General features: G+C 41.1%; 1 protein-coding gene across 3 annotated transcripts in view; it reads right to left on the bottom strand.

The window, feature by feature from the left end:
• Positions 1-19706, bottom strand: part of SLC12A6 (solute carrier family 12 member 6) — a 45766-nt gene that overhangs the window by 11580 nt on the left and 14480 nt on the right. For 2 of the 3 annotated variants that reach the window (XM_042471824.1, XM_042471826.1), the window contains exons 3-6: positions 5631-5675; positions 2130-2224; positions 1032-1163; positions 38-184 (exon numbers count right to left, since the gene is read on the bottom strand). In XM_042471824.1, coding sequence (XP_042327758.1) covers positions 38-184; positions 1032-1163; positions 2130-2224; positions 5631-5675 — 419 coding nt within the window. The remainder of the gene's footprint in view (positions 1-37; positions 185-1031; positions 1164-2129; positions 2225-5630; positions 5676-19706) is intronic. The other variant, XM_042471827.1, reaches the window with a different exon arrangement.

The raw sequence follows: 19706 nt of genomic DNA, 5'->3' as shown, positions 1-19706 counted from the left end.
GGATATGATTTAGGTTACAATAGAGAAGCGAACTCACACAGCAACAGCAGATGAGGACAATGGCAAAGGCTTGCAACACACCAGCAGTGCCCACCACCCAGGTGAGTCGCAAGAAGAGAATCACCCCAAAGATGTTCTGGAGGCATGGCAGATAGACACCCATGAATGTGCCCATCTGTGGAGTCTAGGAGAAGAAAAAATAGAAAGCTTTTACAGGTCAAGTGTCCCCACTTTGCTATCACTACCTTGTTCTCTGTGTTTCAGATCTGTCAACTTCTCAGCATGCAAATTCTCTGCTCCTCAGACCTTCAGACTCTTCTCCTTGAGCCCCTCCTTACAGATTTTATCAGTGGAAAAATCCAGGCCCATCCTATTGCTGTGTTTAAGGATTGTAGACAGCATAAACACTTATAATATGTCAAATTAGCTTAATTTATCTTAGTGAAAAATATATGATACACAAAAAAATTGAAACCTTGCTCTCAGAACTGTGAAAAAGTCCCAATCACATTTTTACTCAGAGCCACACTGTGTAAGTAGTTAATGTGTTGGACTAGAACTCTGAGAGACTTAGGCTTTGAATCCTTGCTCAGCCATGGCAACCCACTGGGTGACCCCCTCTGAACAAACCTTCCCATTAAAACCCAATGATGAGTTTGCCGTGGGGTCACTATAGGTAAAAAACTACTTGAAGGCACCCAGAAACAACAAAACCTTGTTATTCAGATGCCTCAGAGTTTGGACTAGGAATCTGAACATTTTGCATATTCTGAGAAGCCAAGGAATATATATTACTCCAGTGTTACCTCATGTTGCCTTAGTTCCAACACCTAAAACTGAGGTCAAACAGAAAAGTACAGTGCAGAATTTGGTTTTCTAGGAAAGAGGAGCTTCATAGCGTAGGGGCTGCATGGGAACTATCACCTTTTCCTAAATGTGATGTCTATTTTTTGCTCTCTCAACCCAAGATGCTTTCCACCTCTAAATGCCTACAGTCCTCATTATCAACAAGAAGCCATCCTGCTCCTTACCTTGGTGGGCTTTTTCTTGCCTGGAGGGACATTCTCTGCTTCCTCATGTTCACGGGCTCCCTGCATCAGGTTTGTATAGTTGGCCATGCGATTGAGTAGGGACGACACTTTTGGCCGAGTGTCCATCTCCTCCTGCAAAGTGAGAAAAGTAGAAGTAAATGTGAAGATAACTTCTTATGGAAAAAAACCCATATGAAAAATAAGGCACAAGTTCACCGAAGTAGCTATACTGATAAGGGAAAGCATTAGTGCAGGAAAGGCAGGCAAATTAAGACAGAATAAGATAAAAGAAACAGGTTGTGTATAAACCGGCTGGGTGGGCTTTATGAGAAATAAAATGCCTCTCATTCCTCCAACCAGTATAAACTATTAAAATGAATCAAACTGGAAATCCTGGCTTATGTTACATAATTAGGAAGAGGGAATGATAGGAGGCTGCTTAACAGCTAAAAATTATACTGAATTTATTTCTGGCTTAAAGACGTTTCAGTAAACAGTGCCTGAAAACTTCTGAGGCTACCTATGAGTTGTGGTGACTAGAAAAGTTGTTTGAAAAAGAAAAATAGAAAGAAAGAAAGAAAGAAAGGTCATGTTCCTGCACTTTGTACATACTCAGAAGATACGCATAGCTTTAGAAATAAGGAACAAGAGTGTTGAAGTTGAGTATCCCTTATTTGGAGATCCAAAATACTGCAAAATCCAAAATTGTCCAGATGAGTGGTTAAGATAGTAACTCATCTTTCTGATGGTTCAATGTACACAAACTTTGTTTTTGCACAAAATCATTAAAAATATTGTGTATAAAATTACCTTCAGCCTATGTGTATAAGGGGTATATGAAACAAAAAATAATTTCCTGTTTAGACTTGGGTCCCATCTCCAAAATCTCATTATGTATATGCAAATATTAAAAAAAACTGGAAAAAAATCAAAATCCAAAATGCTTCAGATCCCAAGCATTTTGGATAAAGGATACTCAACCTGCATTGGGTGTAAAGCTATAAGGAATGGTGGAAACATACATTAATGGATTTAGTTGAAGGAGAGATTGTGGAAAGCAGGAAGAAGAAGCCCTCCAGAAGACAGCAATGATCTTACCTCAAAGAGTGCCAAATTTTTATCAAAGAATTCATCTCCATCTTCATAGTTGATATTGTTGAGATATGCATTTGGATCTTTCTTGTGCCCAGGATCTGCAACAAGATAGAGCTTGCTGAAGAGATGGAAAGGATGAGAGCACATCTGACATATATGTCCAGTGCTTCCTTGCACTGACTGTGAGAGTTGGGCTTGTACATAGTTTACTGAGAACAGTCAAAGAACACCACAGATATTTCAGGACTGCCACTAGACATCTAGCTGATCAGCTCATGACAATAATGTTCTGCCCTCAAAAGGAGAAGGGTCTGTGGTGGGGGGAAAAAGAGGAGGTATGGGGGAAACCAAAGCTACCTAGAAACCAGAAAGCCTGCCTAAGTAACACTGCTGTCTAGCATGCATTTCTCTTTGCCTTGTGCGATCACTGAGGCACAGTGAATAGGTGAGGGAGCATCACACTACACAGCTTTTCTGTTTTACAGCTTCTTGCTGCTGGAAGATGGAAGGAAGGACAAAAGAGCCCTTGTTTCAAAAAAATTATCTGTGAGACCAACTTACATCTTTCTTGAATGGAGGCAAAAGTTATAAATCTATCAGGAAGAAAATGGTTAATGAATGTAGAGCTATAGGTAATCTGCATTATTTAAAACACATATACATAAAAGCAGCTTGCATGGAATTTTCAAGAACATGGCTATGCCAAATGAGGGTTGATAGACACATTGCACTCCTCCTGAAATGTTCTTATTGTGAAAGTACTTCATTGTAAAAAGTTGATTATCTAGGAATGATAATGTAATAGAGCTGTTTGCTCATGCACAGTCCCTTTGCAATTTGATCGGATTTTCTAATGTTTTCTCCACCACCTGAAGATCGAAAATGAGACCTAGTATGCTGATGATAAAGAGTTTAAAACTAACTACACTCTAAAATTTTCTTATTGGTGGATTTTTAAAAAAAGCAAAAGAACCACAGATTAATGTACTTGCCATGAAGAGAATCTGGTTCTCTCACCCCAAATTACTAGTTATCCTACCCCCACCCATTCACAGATTCAGAAATACAGCTATCCAGATCTGGCATTCATTCTCCAAACTACAAACACCTGAAGATTCCTCCCCTCCATGACTTGAATGAGAATGGTTTTATGTGAGAACATTTCTCTCCTGTCTCCACCCCGACATTTAGATGATGCAGATAACTAGCTTTTGAGTAGTGCAGGGCGATCCTCAAATGAAAATACATTAGAAGCAGGCTTGGCCTCAAGCACACAAAGACAGCATTTATAGCTGGGCCATACCCAACAACCCTGAGGCATGGAATCTAGGCATCTGCCTCAACTGGAATGAACACCCCACCCAGTTCCCCTTGCTATCCAGAACAATGGGGATATGAAGTTCAAGAAATGTCGTGTCCCATTCTGAATGCATGTGAGACAGGTGAGATCATTATCACAGTAAAGAAACCCCAAAACAATTGCAGATGGTAAAGGGCACATGGGCAAATTAACATGATTTGAAGGTGGGGGGGATTAGATAGTTCAAAAGCACCACAGTTTACTATCAGATGTACAGTCTAATACATCAATCAGGTACAGTATTAGGCTGATCTGGATTTTTAACCTACAATAACCTCCTCAGTGTACAGGCATGAAGTGTTTCAGCAATATACCTTTACTGATAGAGTCCTGGGAATCTCACACACACTCATTTCAACATACCAGAGATAACAACTTTGCTGCTATTTACACAGTTGGTCATCCCAGGCTGAAGAAGAAGCAAGTCAGGAATTCTTGATCTTTACAAAGATCACAGGCTCTCTGTCAACCCTTTTGAGTCTTTTGGTTCACTTTCTCAAACGCATAAAAGGCAAAAGTGAGTTTGAGAGTACACTTGTCCCTCCATATTTGCTAGGGTTAGGGGCACAAAACCCCCGTGAATATGGAAAAACCGCAAATAACAAAAACACCATGTTTTTAACTGAGAGGATGATTCTATGATGCTTCTCTAGGTCCTCCAGTGCAACTCTGTGGCCAACGTCCAACAGACACTGACTACAGAACTGCCGGGAGGATAAACAAATGCCTAGTAGAGATTTCTCTCTAGGAACTCTAGGTCTTTCGGTGCAACTTTAGTTAAGTGTTGACCACAGATTGCACTGCAGGACCGATATATTCCTAGAGAGTACATATTATAAAATCTGTAAAAATCAAGCCACAAATACAAAGCCCAAATATGGAGGGATGAGTGTAGTTGTTTTCTGGGATAACTAAAAGAAGCAAGTCCCTGTGGACAGTGCAATACTCCTTCACAAGTAAAGGCATGTAGGGCTGCATTTAATGTCACTTTCAGTTGCATAAAGGAGAGCACTTGGAATGGCCCCTATCTCTACCTAACATGAGGACAGATAGCAGTTACCTTGCAGGGAAAAGAATCAATTGAATACTACAAAAATTACCATGACCACAAGCATGCTAGTGTGAATCTTAAAGCAGTCTTAAATTTTTTACTTATTTATCTGGAGTATTTATACCCCGCTCTTCAGCCACAAGGCTCTCAGAGCGCTTACATTTTTAAAAAAGTAAACAATTCACTGCCCTCAGGCTCACAATCTAATAAGACATGACACAGAAGGAGAAGGGAATGGTGGTGGGGAAGGGATCAAGTTCACAAATCATGTATGAAGTTGTTACCTGGCCATTTCTAGAAAATAACATGTATAGTCCTTAAAATTTATGGACTATAAGAGTGCAGTGAATTATCTCCTGCTCACCTTTCACAGATTTAGCTTCTCTCAAAGTGTGTGTATGTGGGGAGGGGGAGTGATATTTGGGGACTTTTAAGGTATAGATAAAATTTTAGGAATGCTCGCATGGTGGTGGTTTTAATTTAAATATAAATAAAATTTAGGGTTTATTTATTAAGGGGGAAAGCCCATTCTAGGGACAGAATGTCTCTGGGAGCAAAGCTCCAACATGATGTAGCACTGTTGCCATGGGCATTATGTAACCTGAAATGCTGCATGAACTACTACTGTTCAGTGGAGTGGAGAGGCTAAAGAGAAAGCAAGAAAACAGCTACCTCTTACTCAAGAGCATCCCCTGAATTCCTGGTGCCTTCACCTGTTCAGACATAAATCCAGTTTTTGGTGAAGGGAGGTTTAATCATCATTAAGTTTGAAAAGGAGTAACCTTTGTAAAGTTGCCCTGCCTGCTTGGAGAATACTTGTCACAGGCATACACTTTATAGTGGCAAGTATTTACCAACCTGCCTTAAAAGACAGCCATACAATGAAAAATCTGTGCCTTCAAGCAGGGAATTACACACACACACAAAATCCTTTATTAGAGAGTCACATACAGAGGGTGCTAATATTTTCTCCACTCATCAATACAGTCAGAGGTAACAGGGATACATGCCCCAAATCCTTTGACAGTGGACAACACAGACATATACTCTGCACAAACTGAAATACAAACATGAATCCTCTGCAATACTGTACCTAAGAGCTGACACTGTTCCCCTGTGATGGAAGTTTGACTCACATCTGAAAAATCAAACAGAAAATGGGAAAGAAAATGAATTGCAAAATAAAGAGTGAATGGGGGAATAAAATAATAGAGCAGGGTTTCTCTCTTCTTCCTCCCCATGATTAAAAAAAAAAAGACTTTCTTTCCCCTGAAGTATTACCAGAAAAAGAAAAAGATCATGGAACTGAATGCTTCAATTTCAAAATCAAAAGTAGCTACAAATGAGGAAAGTAACCAAGAATAGTCAAAGGCCTTTCAAACACCATTTTCTCCTTTCCTTCCCACATCCATCTGAAAACACTTTATAATCCCATGGGAAAGATAATGGACTTTTTCATCAGGTGGTGCAGACTCTAAGGCAGTGGGACAACAATACATGGATTTTTTCCATTCTGCAGCCCTTCAGTCTTTGCGTAGGGTGTGGAAATCAGAAATATCTGTAAGATTTCCCTCCTCCACTGTTAAGGGATGCTTACACAGCCTCTCTTTGTGGATTAGTTTTGGTTCCTAATGGTGATAGCCACATTTGTGTTTGTCCTCCCCAGCTCCAATTGGCTTCCCATCCAACGACAGAGCTGTTGTAGTACAATAGATGGCTTGTCTGCTGGAATAGTATCTTTTGTGTGGGGACAGTAGTTGGATGGAAGGATAACCAGATTAGGATGTACATGTAGATTGGAACTTTGAGGTACTTTTCAAACTTTTAAAAACAGGAGTGGGGAAAAACACATCCATTACAGACTATGTTGAAAGGAATCTTCAACTATGTAAAATACCATGACTTCATCTACAACTAAGGATACAGGGCAGGTATTGCTATGCAGGTACACTGTTGTGTGCGTTGAAGTCATTTCCCACTTATGACAACCCTATGATTGAAAGATTTGTTCAGAGGGGGGTTGCCTTTGCCTTCTTCTGAATCTGAGCGAATGTGACTTGCCCAAGGTCACCCAATGGATTTCTATGGCAGGTACATACCATTCCTTTAAGTCTTTAATAGTATAAGACATGCACACTTCTGAGCAACATTTCTATTCATGGCGTTTACTCATGGCATGTTGACCTTAAACTCATTATGGAGCTCTTCCCACTCTCTTTATAATCAGTATAGATTATTCAAACTTTTTTTCCTTACCTGAGGATATCACTGATGCTGGGGACCATCTCTTTACTTTTTAAAAAGAAAATATTTGGTTGTCTTCTTCTGAGGACTTTACAGTACATGGAGCTGTCTCTGCCAAATAATATGACTGACACTGAGATTATGTGAGATTTTGTCCCAGTTAATATACGGAGAGGCCTGCCTATAAGAATTCATTAAGTCTAGAGGCCCATCATGAAAACTGCAGGTCTCCTAGGATCACTTCCTATTGGTAATTATCACTGTAAGGCAAGTAAGAGCAAGCTGATTATCAGAAGCATCACACTCTTTAATGACTGAAAGCTCCAGTGGAAGGACAGCCTCTCTCAAGTTTGGATATCCATATGATGTTGAGACTACAGCTCCCATGATCCCTGATTAATGACCATGCTGGCTTGGGAGGATGGAAGTTGAAGCCCAATAGCAGTTGCTCCAAGGATAGGAAAGGCCTCCCTAAGGAGGATGAAAAGTGTGTGTGAAGTTAAAATTGGTTTGAACCTCCGAAGAAAGACCTGGTTAATCAATAAGTCCCTACATGTATTCAAGGCACTTTGTAAATGGAAGTAAAACACCAATGATAAAGCCATTTGAAATTCCTAAAGGACAAATTCTGGACGTACAAAAAATTCGTGAGGCGCATTTGGTTTTGTGGAGGGTTTTCCAGGGGCGAGTTCTGAGTTTGCTGCTAAAAGGTTCACTTTTACTGACTTTACTACAGATTTTGTTCTTGCTGCTACAATTTTGAAGTTTTAAATTGTGCATTACTCATAAAATAAAGTTCATAGTTTACTATATTTTTATCATGATTTTGTAAGGTACAAGATGCTTTATGGACCTGTTATAAACTGAAACGTAAAATATAATGAAGGAAAACCAAAGTTAAATGCTTTTTAAAAGGTGAGCAAGGAGGAAGAAGAGCTTTGGATATTTTCTTCAAAATACAAGAAAACACTTCTATGCAAGTTCAATGTGGTTGGGGCGCAAAAATGCAGAGTTCTGCTAATTGTTTAACACCTTATTCCTGGAGCAGCCATATGTTGTGGGGAAAGTAATATGGCAGATTAAGCGCTGTAGGGCTCGCTGGAAGCCAGCAAAATGAATCAAATATGTCATAGCCACTGAAGCCTAAAGGTGAAAATACGAGGGATACCAGAATACATAACAGATAATTCAGAAGAGACAGATGGGAGTGAGGCCGGCTGATGGGGGATCAAACTGATAAAGTACTTTCTGTTCAACAGCCTGTCCTCACTTCTGTCAACCATCTTGCTTTGGCACTCTCTCTTGCCCTGTTTCGCATGGTGTGGCCTCCAGAAGTAGAAGTATCTTTTGTCTGCACCCAGTGACCAACACAGAGGGCATTGTCCCTGTTCATTGTCTGAAGAGAAGGGATTCAAATTGCCTGGGATAAAAAGACATTACAGAGACGCTGAATAGATTTGGGCATTTCTGACACCATCTAGGTCAGACTTCTGTTTTTTTCCACCTTGTAGGGTAAGGACCAATTCCTTAGAGAGGGCGACATTTGAGAACCAAAGGTAAGATGTGATCTTAGGACTGTCATGCTATGGCTGTAAGAACACTACTCAGCCTGAGACAGCTATGTCAGGAGGCTTGTTGCTGCCCTTCAGATTCTCTTCCAGGAGCCAGGCCATAGGTCCTGAAGCAACTGTCAATAGCATTTTTCAATTCCAGCCTTTGAGGGCTCTCTAAACAGCATGCACTAAATGTGCATTTGTTGCTACTGAAGAAATGTGAAACACTTGTTTTACCATAGGGTGAATCATATGTAACATGAGATTGCTTAAAGGTGTGCCACAAAGCTGAACTCCCTAATTTTTTTTAATGTATGGAATGATTATTTGGCTCTGTATAGTTATGAAAGCAAATGGATCCAGGGACTAATAGTTATTCAAGGCTGTTACAAGTATACCTCAGGTAATGGATCAGATGCTTTTCTGAGCAGTTCTTCTTTAACAGAAAATTTGGTAAAGAGGCAGAACTGAGATGGAAATAACAGGGTAAGGTTCATGCACCACAAAAAAAGAACAGTAGTTCAATGCATTTCAGCAAATGTTTTATGCAAAGCTAACAATATGAACATGTGAAAAACAAAAATGCTTTGAAACTTCTGGAGTCCACTTGCAAGCTTCTTCTAAAATATTTCCAGAGATACTACTGTACATATTTTTCTCTTATCAGTCTGCACTTTTCTTATAAGGTCCATTTTGGCATTTGGCATTCCATTTTAATACACTGGGGGTAACAGCCTTATCTGTTTAATATGCTGGTGAGACAGACCTTATCTGCATTCCCATTTTCTCTCTGTTTTGCACTCGTCACATGCTCAGCAAGGGATTCTGGATGCAGCTGGTGTTTACCTCGCCTATTGTAGGCAGGAACACACAGCAATAGTAGGATCAGCTAGACCTGAATTCCATTCGTTTCCAGACCAAGCTTTATTGCATTGTTGAAGATAGACACACTGTTGCAATCCAGCAATAAAACCCTGTATTTCTCCACACCAACCTCCCAATGATGATGTTCTTAAGAAATCTCCAGCTAGACTGTGGACAAGAAAGAAAAGGAGAAAAAAAGGGGGCTGTGCAGGCATAAAATGATGTTATTGAAAGATGCTTCTTTGTCAGAGGCTTTGTTAAATTTGATATATGCTGGAACATCCAGAATAAAAGAGTAACCTGAAGAGCACAAACACATGTCAAGGTCCATAAATTATCCCTTTTTGCATGGAGTCTGTGTATGTGGCACAGAAAGGTATTTGTGATTCCCATTTTACTCATGGAGAAAAATGTTTACCAAAGGCCCTGTTAGGTCACACTTAGGATGACTCTGACTCCAGTAACACTGCATGTGTCATGTTTCCTGGCTGTCACACCTGTTATGTAAGTGTTACAACCTACTCAGAGCCCTTCAAATGAGTTAGGGCTATAAATAAGAGTCCACTACCCAGCTTTAAACATCACTGTCTCAGATGAGGGAAGTGATGTAAATCAGAATCCTGGATCTTTGACTTCATTTTCTTTCACCTTCCACACTAAGATATGCATCCTACGATCTGAGGGGATCCAGCCTCCAAACTCTGTACATTAGCATCAGAGGGAAGAAACTGGCAGGCACAGAGAGTGGCAGGATGCCAAGGATTGAGCCTTAGATTTAGATTTAATTCAGTGTTTCCAGACCACACTCAGCTCTCCCAGACAGAATCTAAATCAAATTATCAGGGCTGCTCTTGTGAGATTTGTCTCTTCCTAAAGCATACACACAAGGCACACGCCAGCTCCAGCTCTATCTATCTGTCTTTGCTGAGAGCAAGATGAACAGCCTTTAACGCCTAGAGTCGTTGACAAAACGTGTGTGTTATTTTCATGGACATGGCAGAACTCCAGTGAAACAGCTGGCAGATCTTTAGCCCTCCCGCCATCCTATTGTGGATGCATGCCTTACAGTCACTTCTTTCATGCAATCATGGGTAATGCAAGTGCATTTGACTTCACAGAGGGAATCTGGTGGTGATGTTATACATGTAAACCAGTCCTTGTCAAAAGTTCCTTTCTTTTTTTAAAAGGTGAACACTAGGAAAAAGAGGAAAAGGAGAGTACTCCATACTATTCTTTCTTTCCAATTAGTAATGAAGAATTTCTCAATACAGAAATCCACTTTTTCTGAACTACTAGACTTTGCTCCATGTAAGTGAAGAAAAAAATAATCCAGGAGTTGATGTTCTAAGATAACAGTACTGTACTTTGATGTTTCCACCGTCTAGAGCTTGAAGGACAACACACAAAGTCTGCTTCATCCTGGGCTTAAATCTCTACTTTGATAAGAAAAAGTAGTGGATAGCAGAGAGTAAATCAATTTCTCCCAGCTGCAGTTCCCTTTTCAAAACAGGAACAACAATAAATTATTTTACTGGGTGGCTGCAAGGGAGACAAAGCAATAATACTAATCATGTCTGTATCAACTGTAATAGTGTGCAATAAATAAAGGCAAACTGCCTTCATATCACCCCTCCATTCACACAGTGTAAGATGCCTTTCCTGTCAGACAGGACAAAATGCAAAAAAGTTGAGGCCACAACCAGCAACAGCAGGTACTCATGGGTTCTCATTAAAAAGATTTTAATCCATAAAACTGTACCACCACCACCAAAAAAAAGCTCTGAAGAGAAAAATAGTCTACTGTATCCAAGGTCTTGCTAGTGCTGAAAGATGGACAACAATTTGAAAAGAAGTTCTTCCATGCTGACTCCCTCCATTCAAAGACTAAGGCCTGCCTGAGAATGGGATGCTGGAAACAACAGAAAAGAACACAGGTATAACTACTCTCAACATCTGTAACACCCAGATATCTGTAATTCTATTCAGCATTAAGACTGCATGCTGTAGCTCAGTGTTTTTCAGGCTCTCTTACATTGGGAACCAGCATTTCCTGCCAAGGATAACTAAATTGAGGCTGTTGTACTTTGGCCACATTGTGAGGGGAAATGAATCATTAGGAAGGGCAATGATGCTAGGAAAGGTGGAAGGAAACAGAAAGACAGATGACATGCCAGATGGTTAGACTCAGTGAAGACAGACACAGGCCTAAGCCTGAAGGACCTGAGCAGAGAGGATGAGGACATCTCATCCACAAGGTTATCAAGAGTTTAAGTGAACTCGTGGACAGTTAACAACACCAACATGACTAGTATCATATTTGTGCCTATTGGCTACAACTGCTTTTCTTCCCAGGAAATTCTCTGCGAACTGGCAGCCAGTGGTTTATGGACTGGCACTGCTCCACAGACCACTGCTTTGAGTAGCACTGCTGTAAGTGCTACTCATCTCAAAGAAGCAGGGTTAATTGGGTGGAACCCTGCATATATACAAAGAGCAAACTCAATTCTCCCAGGTGTGGCTCCTTATGAAGATAGATCAAGACCATTAAAATATAAGAGGTAGATATCAGCAGGCTTGGGTGAACCTCAAGGCATGCCAAAATAGAAAACTGCTTTAGAAAACAAAACCTGAAAAGGGAAACCACCAAACAAGCTCAAGGAGGAGCCTCCTCAGAGGCCATAAAATGCTGGCTGACTACTGGGAAGGGAAGGAGAAAGTGGAGGAGGAAAACTGGAAGTACGGTTGCCCCTTTGAACCCACAGGGGATCCATTCCAGACTGCCCTGCGAGTTTGAAACCTCATATGTATTCAAACCCATAAGCTTAAATGGAGTGCATGCTCCATTAAGATGAATAGTGGTTGCTCCTCTGTGGATTTCCAAGTCCGTGCATATTAAGTCTGTGGACTTGGAGGCGCAACTGAATTCTGAAAGTAGCGGGGTTAACTGGGTGGAAACCTGAATACAGTGGTGCCTCGGGTTACGAAATTAATTCGTTCCGCGGCCGCTTTCGTAACCCGAAAAGCCTTCGTAAGCCGAATTGCCATAGGCGCTAATGGGGAAAAGCCGCGTTTCGTGCGAAAAAGCCGAAAAAAGCACCAAAAATTTTCTTCGTATCCCGAAAAAACATTCGTAACCCGGAACAATGATTCCCTATGGGATTTTTTCGTATCCCGAAAATTTCGTAACCTGGGTACTGTATTTCGTATCCCGAGGTACCACTGTAGAAGCACCCATTGTTGTAGAATTCATTTGCACAGTTAAACAGGGAACTCAAGAAAGTGAACACTGGCAAACAGAAAAAAGGTTATAGCATAGAAAAGAGCAGAAGGTAACCAAAGTGCCTGTCAAGCAACAGAAAGAGAAAGCTGTTGCACAGATAAGCTTGCTTGAAACTTATAGTTAGCAATGTGTGCTGGTCTATAACCGTAATAAAGATGAACTGAACTGAACTATAGTTGGTAATCACTAAGAAAAAGGACATTGCAGAGTTGTATACAACATTTATGGCTGAAATATGTGAAGATGCTGAAATTGATGAATGACAAGAGAGAAAGAAGTTGCTATTTTTGATACTTAATATAAAAGTTTCTTAAATCAACTACTGTACTCATGCACTCAGTACAGAAGACAAATTACAAAAGGGCTCAGTAGACTAGGTTTCATGTGTTGCTTTTTTAATGGTTTTAGGGAATCACGTGGCTCAGTTCTCCTTTGCTCCAGTCTCTAGGCGATAATCTCAAGAGAACTCATGAATGACAGCTTCAGAATTTCCCCCTTTCCTTTAGACTCCTTTTCTATCCCAGAGATGAAAAATGGGTTATCGTTGCAACTACTGTACATGAATCCCATTTTCTTCCAAAAGCAGGAAGCAACGCTCGGCTGACCTGGCTCCCAGCCCCACTAGGTTCTACCTCCTAGGTTAAATTGCTGTTTTACTTCAGCAGCCAGCCTCCTGGCATTCAGTTATTGTTTAATTAAAGGTCAAGCCAAAAATCCTAGTAAGGAGGCCACCAGTGGGTTATTCAAGGCCAGGTGGGAGGAAAAAGAAGTAAAGGGACAGAGATACTGAGACTTCCAATCAGCACAGAGACTGGCAAGGGGTTTATATCATATCTGAATCTTATAGTAAAGCTGGAAACGAAAGTGGGTGAGGCACAAAGGCTAGTTACTAGGAAATGAGTAACCACGATTGGATATTATTTCTTCATTCCAAAGCTTCTCAAGTGAAATGGTTGCAGAAAGGAAGGTGGTGATGGTGGTGAGTTGTTGTCATGTGAGGGGGGCGAAATCCAATCTAATTTCCTTACCTGCTGCCAGAGTCTCATTTGGTTTCCAGATCTGCCCTGTGCTGGTCCTTTTCTGCCTGCTTTCCTCAGCTTCCCTCTCTCCATCATCTTCCACCTTGGTCACGGTGAACTGAGGCATGTTCAAGGCAAAACTTTCTCCCAGGCCAGGAAACAAAGACCCAAAAGCGCTGGTGGATCAGGTGACAGGCAGCCCCCGGGGAATGGGAGGGATAGGGCGTGTGCGTGTGTAGAAAGTAAGGGAAGCACGCCTCCACCGGGGTGTGTGTGAGACAGAGCGTGTCCAAGTTTCTGCATGCCAGCAAGCGTATTTACCTCACTGGCGCTAAGAAGATTATCTCCTCCGTGTTTGTACTGCTGTCTTCAGTTCATCAGGACAGTAAGAAGGGAGACGGAGTGCCACACAACACTGATTTGCAGCCACCCTTCAGTTGAAGGAGCTGAGCAACAGCTACATACAACCTGTTGTAAGCTGAAATGCAGCCTGCTTGTACGCAACAACAGTTCACTACCACACAGGGTGTGCTTGGGAAGTTATAAAGTTGGGAGGAGCTTTACAGGTCATGTACCTGAGGGCTGGATCCAATCTGTTATTAAAGAATACAAGGTATGAGTAATTACAAATTAGAATGCCAAGAGGAGAAGTGATGGAGGTGGAGCTCTACTAGCACTGCCTGTGGGACAAGAAATGTGTTCTTAAAGCAGACTCAGGCCAAGCAAAGCAACGCAACCTCAGAGAACAGCCCAATCTGGACAACATGGTTTTCTTCAGAGCCATAAAATAATCTGTAGTGCAAATGGAGGCATGGTGATAAGCGAGTGCAGAAGGGCCCCTTTCAAGGTGTGCTGAAATCTGTAAATCAAAAATCAAGAAATAACAGGGCAGTGAAAAAAGCAAGGGAAGCTGGACAGGAACACCTCAGCATCTATTCCTGGTTCTGAGAGGAAAGAATAGCTAATAGGGAGAGTGGGAGCTTCCACTGCACATTCAAGAAAGGCAGAGGATTTAGTTATTCAGAACTGGAGAAAAATAGAAGACTGAGAGTTAGAACTCCTAGGTACGATCTCTAGTTTTTGGTAAAAGCAAAGTAGAGGGGGGGAGAGAAGAGAGATAACAGAATGGATGCCTCTGTTGGAAAATAACCTCATCTTTCAGTTTGCCAAGCCAACAATGCATCTTCCCATGTATGTTCTCAAGATCTGTGTCTTCAGCAGAGGATATCATTTGAATACATATAACACACCTTTCTCAGATCTGGATCTCTCCCTCTACAGCCTGCTCTACACTCCTTAAAAAGATCTTATGTTGAAACCACTTCTATGTCTTTGTACAGCCCCTTGTACTCCAAATACCTGTTTAGTAAAAGTAGCAGCATTCTAGTGGGTCAGAAGAGTATAGGCAATGAGCCAAATCTAGAAAACTCCAGTTGCTCCAGTTCTACTTCCAGCAATCTCTCCTGTGCTATTTATACCCTCAAGATACTGAGATTAGGACCAATGCCATAATCAACTTAAAAGGCCGCTATGCTGGGAACCTGAGGGCAGTGCAGCACACTCAGCCTAGCACAAGACTTGTACATGTCAGGATTTATGAGAATGGAGCCACTCTCATCACTCATGGCTCCCTTGATGGATCTAGACAGGCACACTCCAAAATGAAGCTCTGGCAAAAAGGCCGAGGCACAGTCTGGAGAAATGCCATCCATTGGAGGGGGTGGGGGATGAAAATAGAGCATAACCTTCATTCAAGCCTATGACCTTTCATTTCTCTCTGTTATTGTGCAGCTACTGATCAATAAGATCTGGCAGAGAGAACAATGGCACCAGATGAGCTCCAAAAATCCTTAAAGTGTCTAATACTGCTGGTTCATCATGGTTTAAAGCTCAGGTTGAACAGGAAGTATTTCAAACTTAATGAATTATAATCAGATAGTAATAATCATCTTGTTTTGTAAATATTAATATGGAAGTCAGAATTTGATTTTCACTGCCCCCAGTCACCCAAATAGTACAATACACGGTCTTGCTATTATTGAAACAGCAGCATCAATGTGCATGTCAGAGTCCACACTCTTGTGGGTTACACTCTAAAATTATATAATAAAGCACACTGAGAAAGAAGTAAATAGGAAGAAAATAGACCATCCTATATATATATTTAAATCTCCATTTGTGCATAACTTACAGGCTCATTCCCTAGGCAAGTCATGGATACGAAAAACTTCATAGAAAATGTGGTCTTTGGGAAAGGATATGAAGGAACTAGGACAGATGGGACCACACAGAGGTTTTGAGAAGTTGTTCCAGCCATATGGTCAATAAGAAAGTTTGGAATCTTTGAGTAAATTACTGAACAAATCTTATTTTATATTGTATGTTTATTGTATTTCACTCTGTAACCCATCATCATCATCATCATCATCATCATCATCATCATCTATTTTTGTTTCAAGAAATATATAGATCAAGGAAGAATGACCTAAAATGGTATTTCAGACAAACATACCATACCCCCAGCAAAGTTTGTCACTGAAATCAGACTAGAATATATTTGAAAATTAACAAAATACAGTATACGGCACTTTCACCAATGAGTTTGAAAAGTATGCATGTAGAATAAAAAGTAGGAAAATCAGTGTTTTTCATGTAAAAGGACTGATAATGATGAGCAGTGGAACCTATTTTAATAGTTATTGTTGCGACCTGAACGTTCTGTTGTCATGCATTTATGCACACTATCTCCCCTTTGCTTACAGGACAACTGGACATGTCCACAGTGAATTCTACTATCACTATCAAATTATATACTATGCATCCTGGACATATCTGACTTGCATCACCCCTTCTTAAGATATTAAACACAGATTAGTTTGACACAGAGAACTCAGCAGAAACAGAGAAAAATTTCAGTCTCTAGAAAACAAAAAAAGTCAAGCAGGGACCTTACTAAGGAGTACTGGCTCCCAAACTCTACTTTCATCAGAATGCTATGATTTTTCATGAAATCATAGGACTCCTGTAGCCCACTGGCATGGTCTTTGGACACTTTATTTGGAAATCACCACATACACTCTTCAACTGTAATATAACTAAATCCTCATCTGCTGTTTCAGTCCTCACTGTTCCAGTTTTCCTTCATCGATCTCTGTCCCTGCTCTATAAGCATGGGTCTAATCTAATGCCCTGGAGTGGAAAACAAAAGAGACTGAGGTCAGCACTGTCACATGTTGAGGGAGAATATACAATATGGGTCTTATTAAATTTTGCCAGTGCATGGATTTTAATTAGGTCAGTGGCCCTTTGGTCTCAATCAGTGAGACATGGACTGCTGGCAAGACAAAGGTGGGACATGGGTGTTTTAGTTAAAGAAAGAACATTATTCTCACTAATAACACTTTAGTTAGTACTTGGATGGAAGACCACCAACAAAGACCAGGTGCTGTAGGCTATATTTCAGAGGAAGAAACTGGCAACACTGCCTCTGGGTATTTCTTGCCTAAGAACATCTTATGAAATTCATGGGGTCACCTAACTCAACAAGCAACTTCAAGACACATGTGCACACATTCCCCACCAAAAGAGATTATTTTAGACATTCTCACCAAGCTGCTTCCTAGAGACCACATCTAGTTCATGAGAGAGAAGAGGAATCCTGTGGACTTAAACAAGCATCACTGAGAAGGAATTTTGGAAGCAAAGAAGCATCAATACTTGTAAAGTGATTAGTGGGAGAGGGGACTAAAGAATGCCTGCCCTTTCATTTCACCCCCCCCCCCTTTCTTTGACCTATGTACTCCAGCCTTTTTGCTTCTTGCCTGCAAAGATTCAAACCCTAGTCTCCCAGTGTCTAGGGGCTTGTCTACATGGGTGATTTACCTCAAATTCCTCCCAGGCTCCCTGTGTCCTGTTCACATGATGCAGGGCCAAAACCCCAAATCAGATGAGGGCTGTCTTAATGTCACCTGTACCCAGTTTAGGGCTTCCTCCCTCAACCAGCATTTAAATAACTCATCTTTTGCAGTGGGTATTTGTCTCTCTTCCCAGAAACAACAGTGGCTGCCTTTACACATCCCTGTGAGCTGCTCAGCACCACTGTGGGTGCGAATCACTCTGAGGTCAGAACAAAGCGTCCAGCATCTATAGCATAGCTCAGGCAATGGGGCTGGGCAATGAACAGTGCCATATGGGAAGGCAGCCACCTGGCAAGTATAGATCTGCCCCTAGTCCAACACTCAAACCACTACACCATGCTGGCTCTTGTTCATAAATGTTAGTTGCCTCTTCATCTCCACAGGGTACTCTGGTGCTCTCTTTTTTTCTCTGTTCTTTCTCTTCTTTCCTCTGCTCTTTTACTTTCTCAGTGGTCTCTCTTTTCCTCAGTTTTGCTGCTCATCAGCACTTCTCTATTCCACTTAACATCTTACTTTTTGAAGATTTCAAGGGCTCTTACAACTCTAAAGGCATCAGATCCTACCTGATCATCAAAGCTAAGCAGGGCCAGCCCTGATTAGTACTTGTATGGGACACACCAATAAATACCAGTGCTGCAGGCCATATTTCAGAGGAAGAAATTGGCAAACCATCTCTGAGTATCTTTTTGCTTCAGAAAGTGCTATGAAATTCATGGGGTTGCCATAAGTTGACAGGTGACCTGAAGACAGACAGACAGAGACACAGACACACGTATGTCTTGGAGTTACCTAGTGTCATTCTGGAGAATTAAAAAGAAAATGTCTCCTGATGTCTTCTCTTTCCCTTAAGGAAGACTGTCACCTAGTGATTGAAAATGGCACTTCAGGCAGCAGACAGATTTTAATTAGCTAAAATGAAATTGCCTATATTGAAAGCAAAATAATCTTGGCCTTGATACCCATGCCAAATTTCCTATTTAGATTTCATGGGCTTATGTGAGAGAGACACCCATACACATGGCCACACATTATTAATGATAAAATGCTATCTTTGTTCTGGGGTAAAAAAGAAGCTATTTGTCTTTTGTACTTCTGGAAATCTACAGATGACTGCTAAATGCACAGTCGCCCCTCCTAACTCACGGATCTGAGATCTGCACCCTTGAATATACACAGAGGGGCATTCTCTGCTATTTGCAATGGTGCACGCGCCTGGGCTGCACGCACAGGGGCGCACCCCATTCAACCCTATGAGGCTTGGATAAGTGCGAGCCTCCATTTTCGTGGGAGGGGGTGTCCAGAACGGTTCCCCCACAAAAACAGAGGGACAACTGTATATGCAATCAGTTTGACGTTTATATTCCAAATACACACTTAGTTTAAATCTAGATGGTCTTGGAGCAACCAACACAACAGTCAAAGCTAGACTAGAATTTAACTTTTGTTAAAGGAAACCCAGAGTAATTTACTTTTTAATGGCCTCCCTGACCCTAAGAGCATCCAAAGCATTTCTGCACATACATTAGAAAAGGTGTGTCAAATGTGAAGCCCTCTAAAGTCTTCAACAGAAATCCAAATACATTCCAGACTATTAAGCGATTTTCAGAGCCAAGAAGCCACAAACGGAAAGTTGGTAACACTTACAAGTTGTCAGTTCACACTTTATAAGTACATCCGCATGCCATTTAAATAACTTTATCCATTCTACAGAAAGCCAATGTTCCTTGCCCTGGGGAAGTGAAATATATATTAAAAAAAATCCATACAAAGTGGATTCTGGCAATGGATCCCCGTTAAAACAGAACTAGGGTACCTGTGGTTAGGGTACATGCACAGAATGATGTTCAAGACTCTATAGATTGAACATAGAACTCTATGCATGCAATAGTGATGTGTCTATGAGTTCCCTAGCCCCATGTTAAGGCCTTTTGGCTTCCTTCTTTTCACTAGCTATGTCAAATCCTCAAGCTAAATCAGGGTTTAGTACAACACACACAAGCTGCACCAAAGCTCACATGCTCCCTCTCCCTTCCTCCTTGAAAAGATACAACTAACAGATGATGTTCAGAACTTTTCCTTCCACCTGTAGTAAACTGTGGTTTGCTGTAAACTCCTGGCTATGGTTGATTTGAATAAGCCAGTTTTATAACCCATAGTTTGATATTCATTTGTTTAAAAATGAGCATGGTTAATGTTAAGCACAGTTAGTCACTCCCAGATGGCATGGAAAATCATGCAAACAGAAATGAAAGCAAGCTTCCAAATGCTTCCTCCTGGCCACATCTGAACCCT

The sequence above is a fragment of the Sceloporus undulatus genome, chromosome 6 (assembly GCF_019175285.1).
Source record: "Sceloporus undulatus isolate JIND9_A2432 ecotype Alabama chromosome 6, SceUnd_v1.1, whole genome shotgun sequence".
NCBI lineage: Eukaryota > Metazoa > Chordata > Lepidosauria > Squamata > Phrynosomatidae > Sceloporus > Sceloporus undulatus.
The sequence above is the reverse complement of the archived record's forward strand: the minus strand, read 5'-3'. Positions and strand labels throughout refer to the sequence as shown.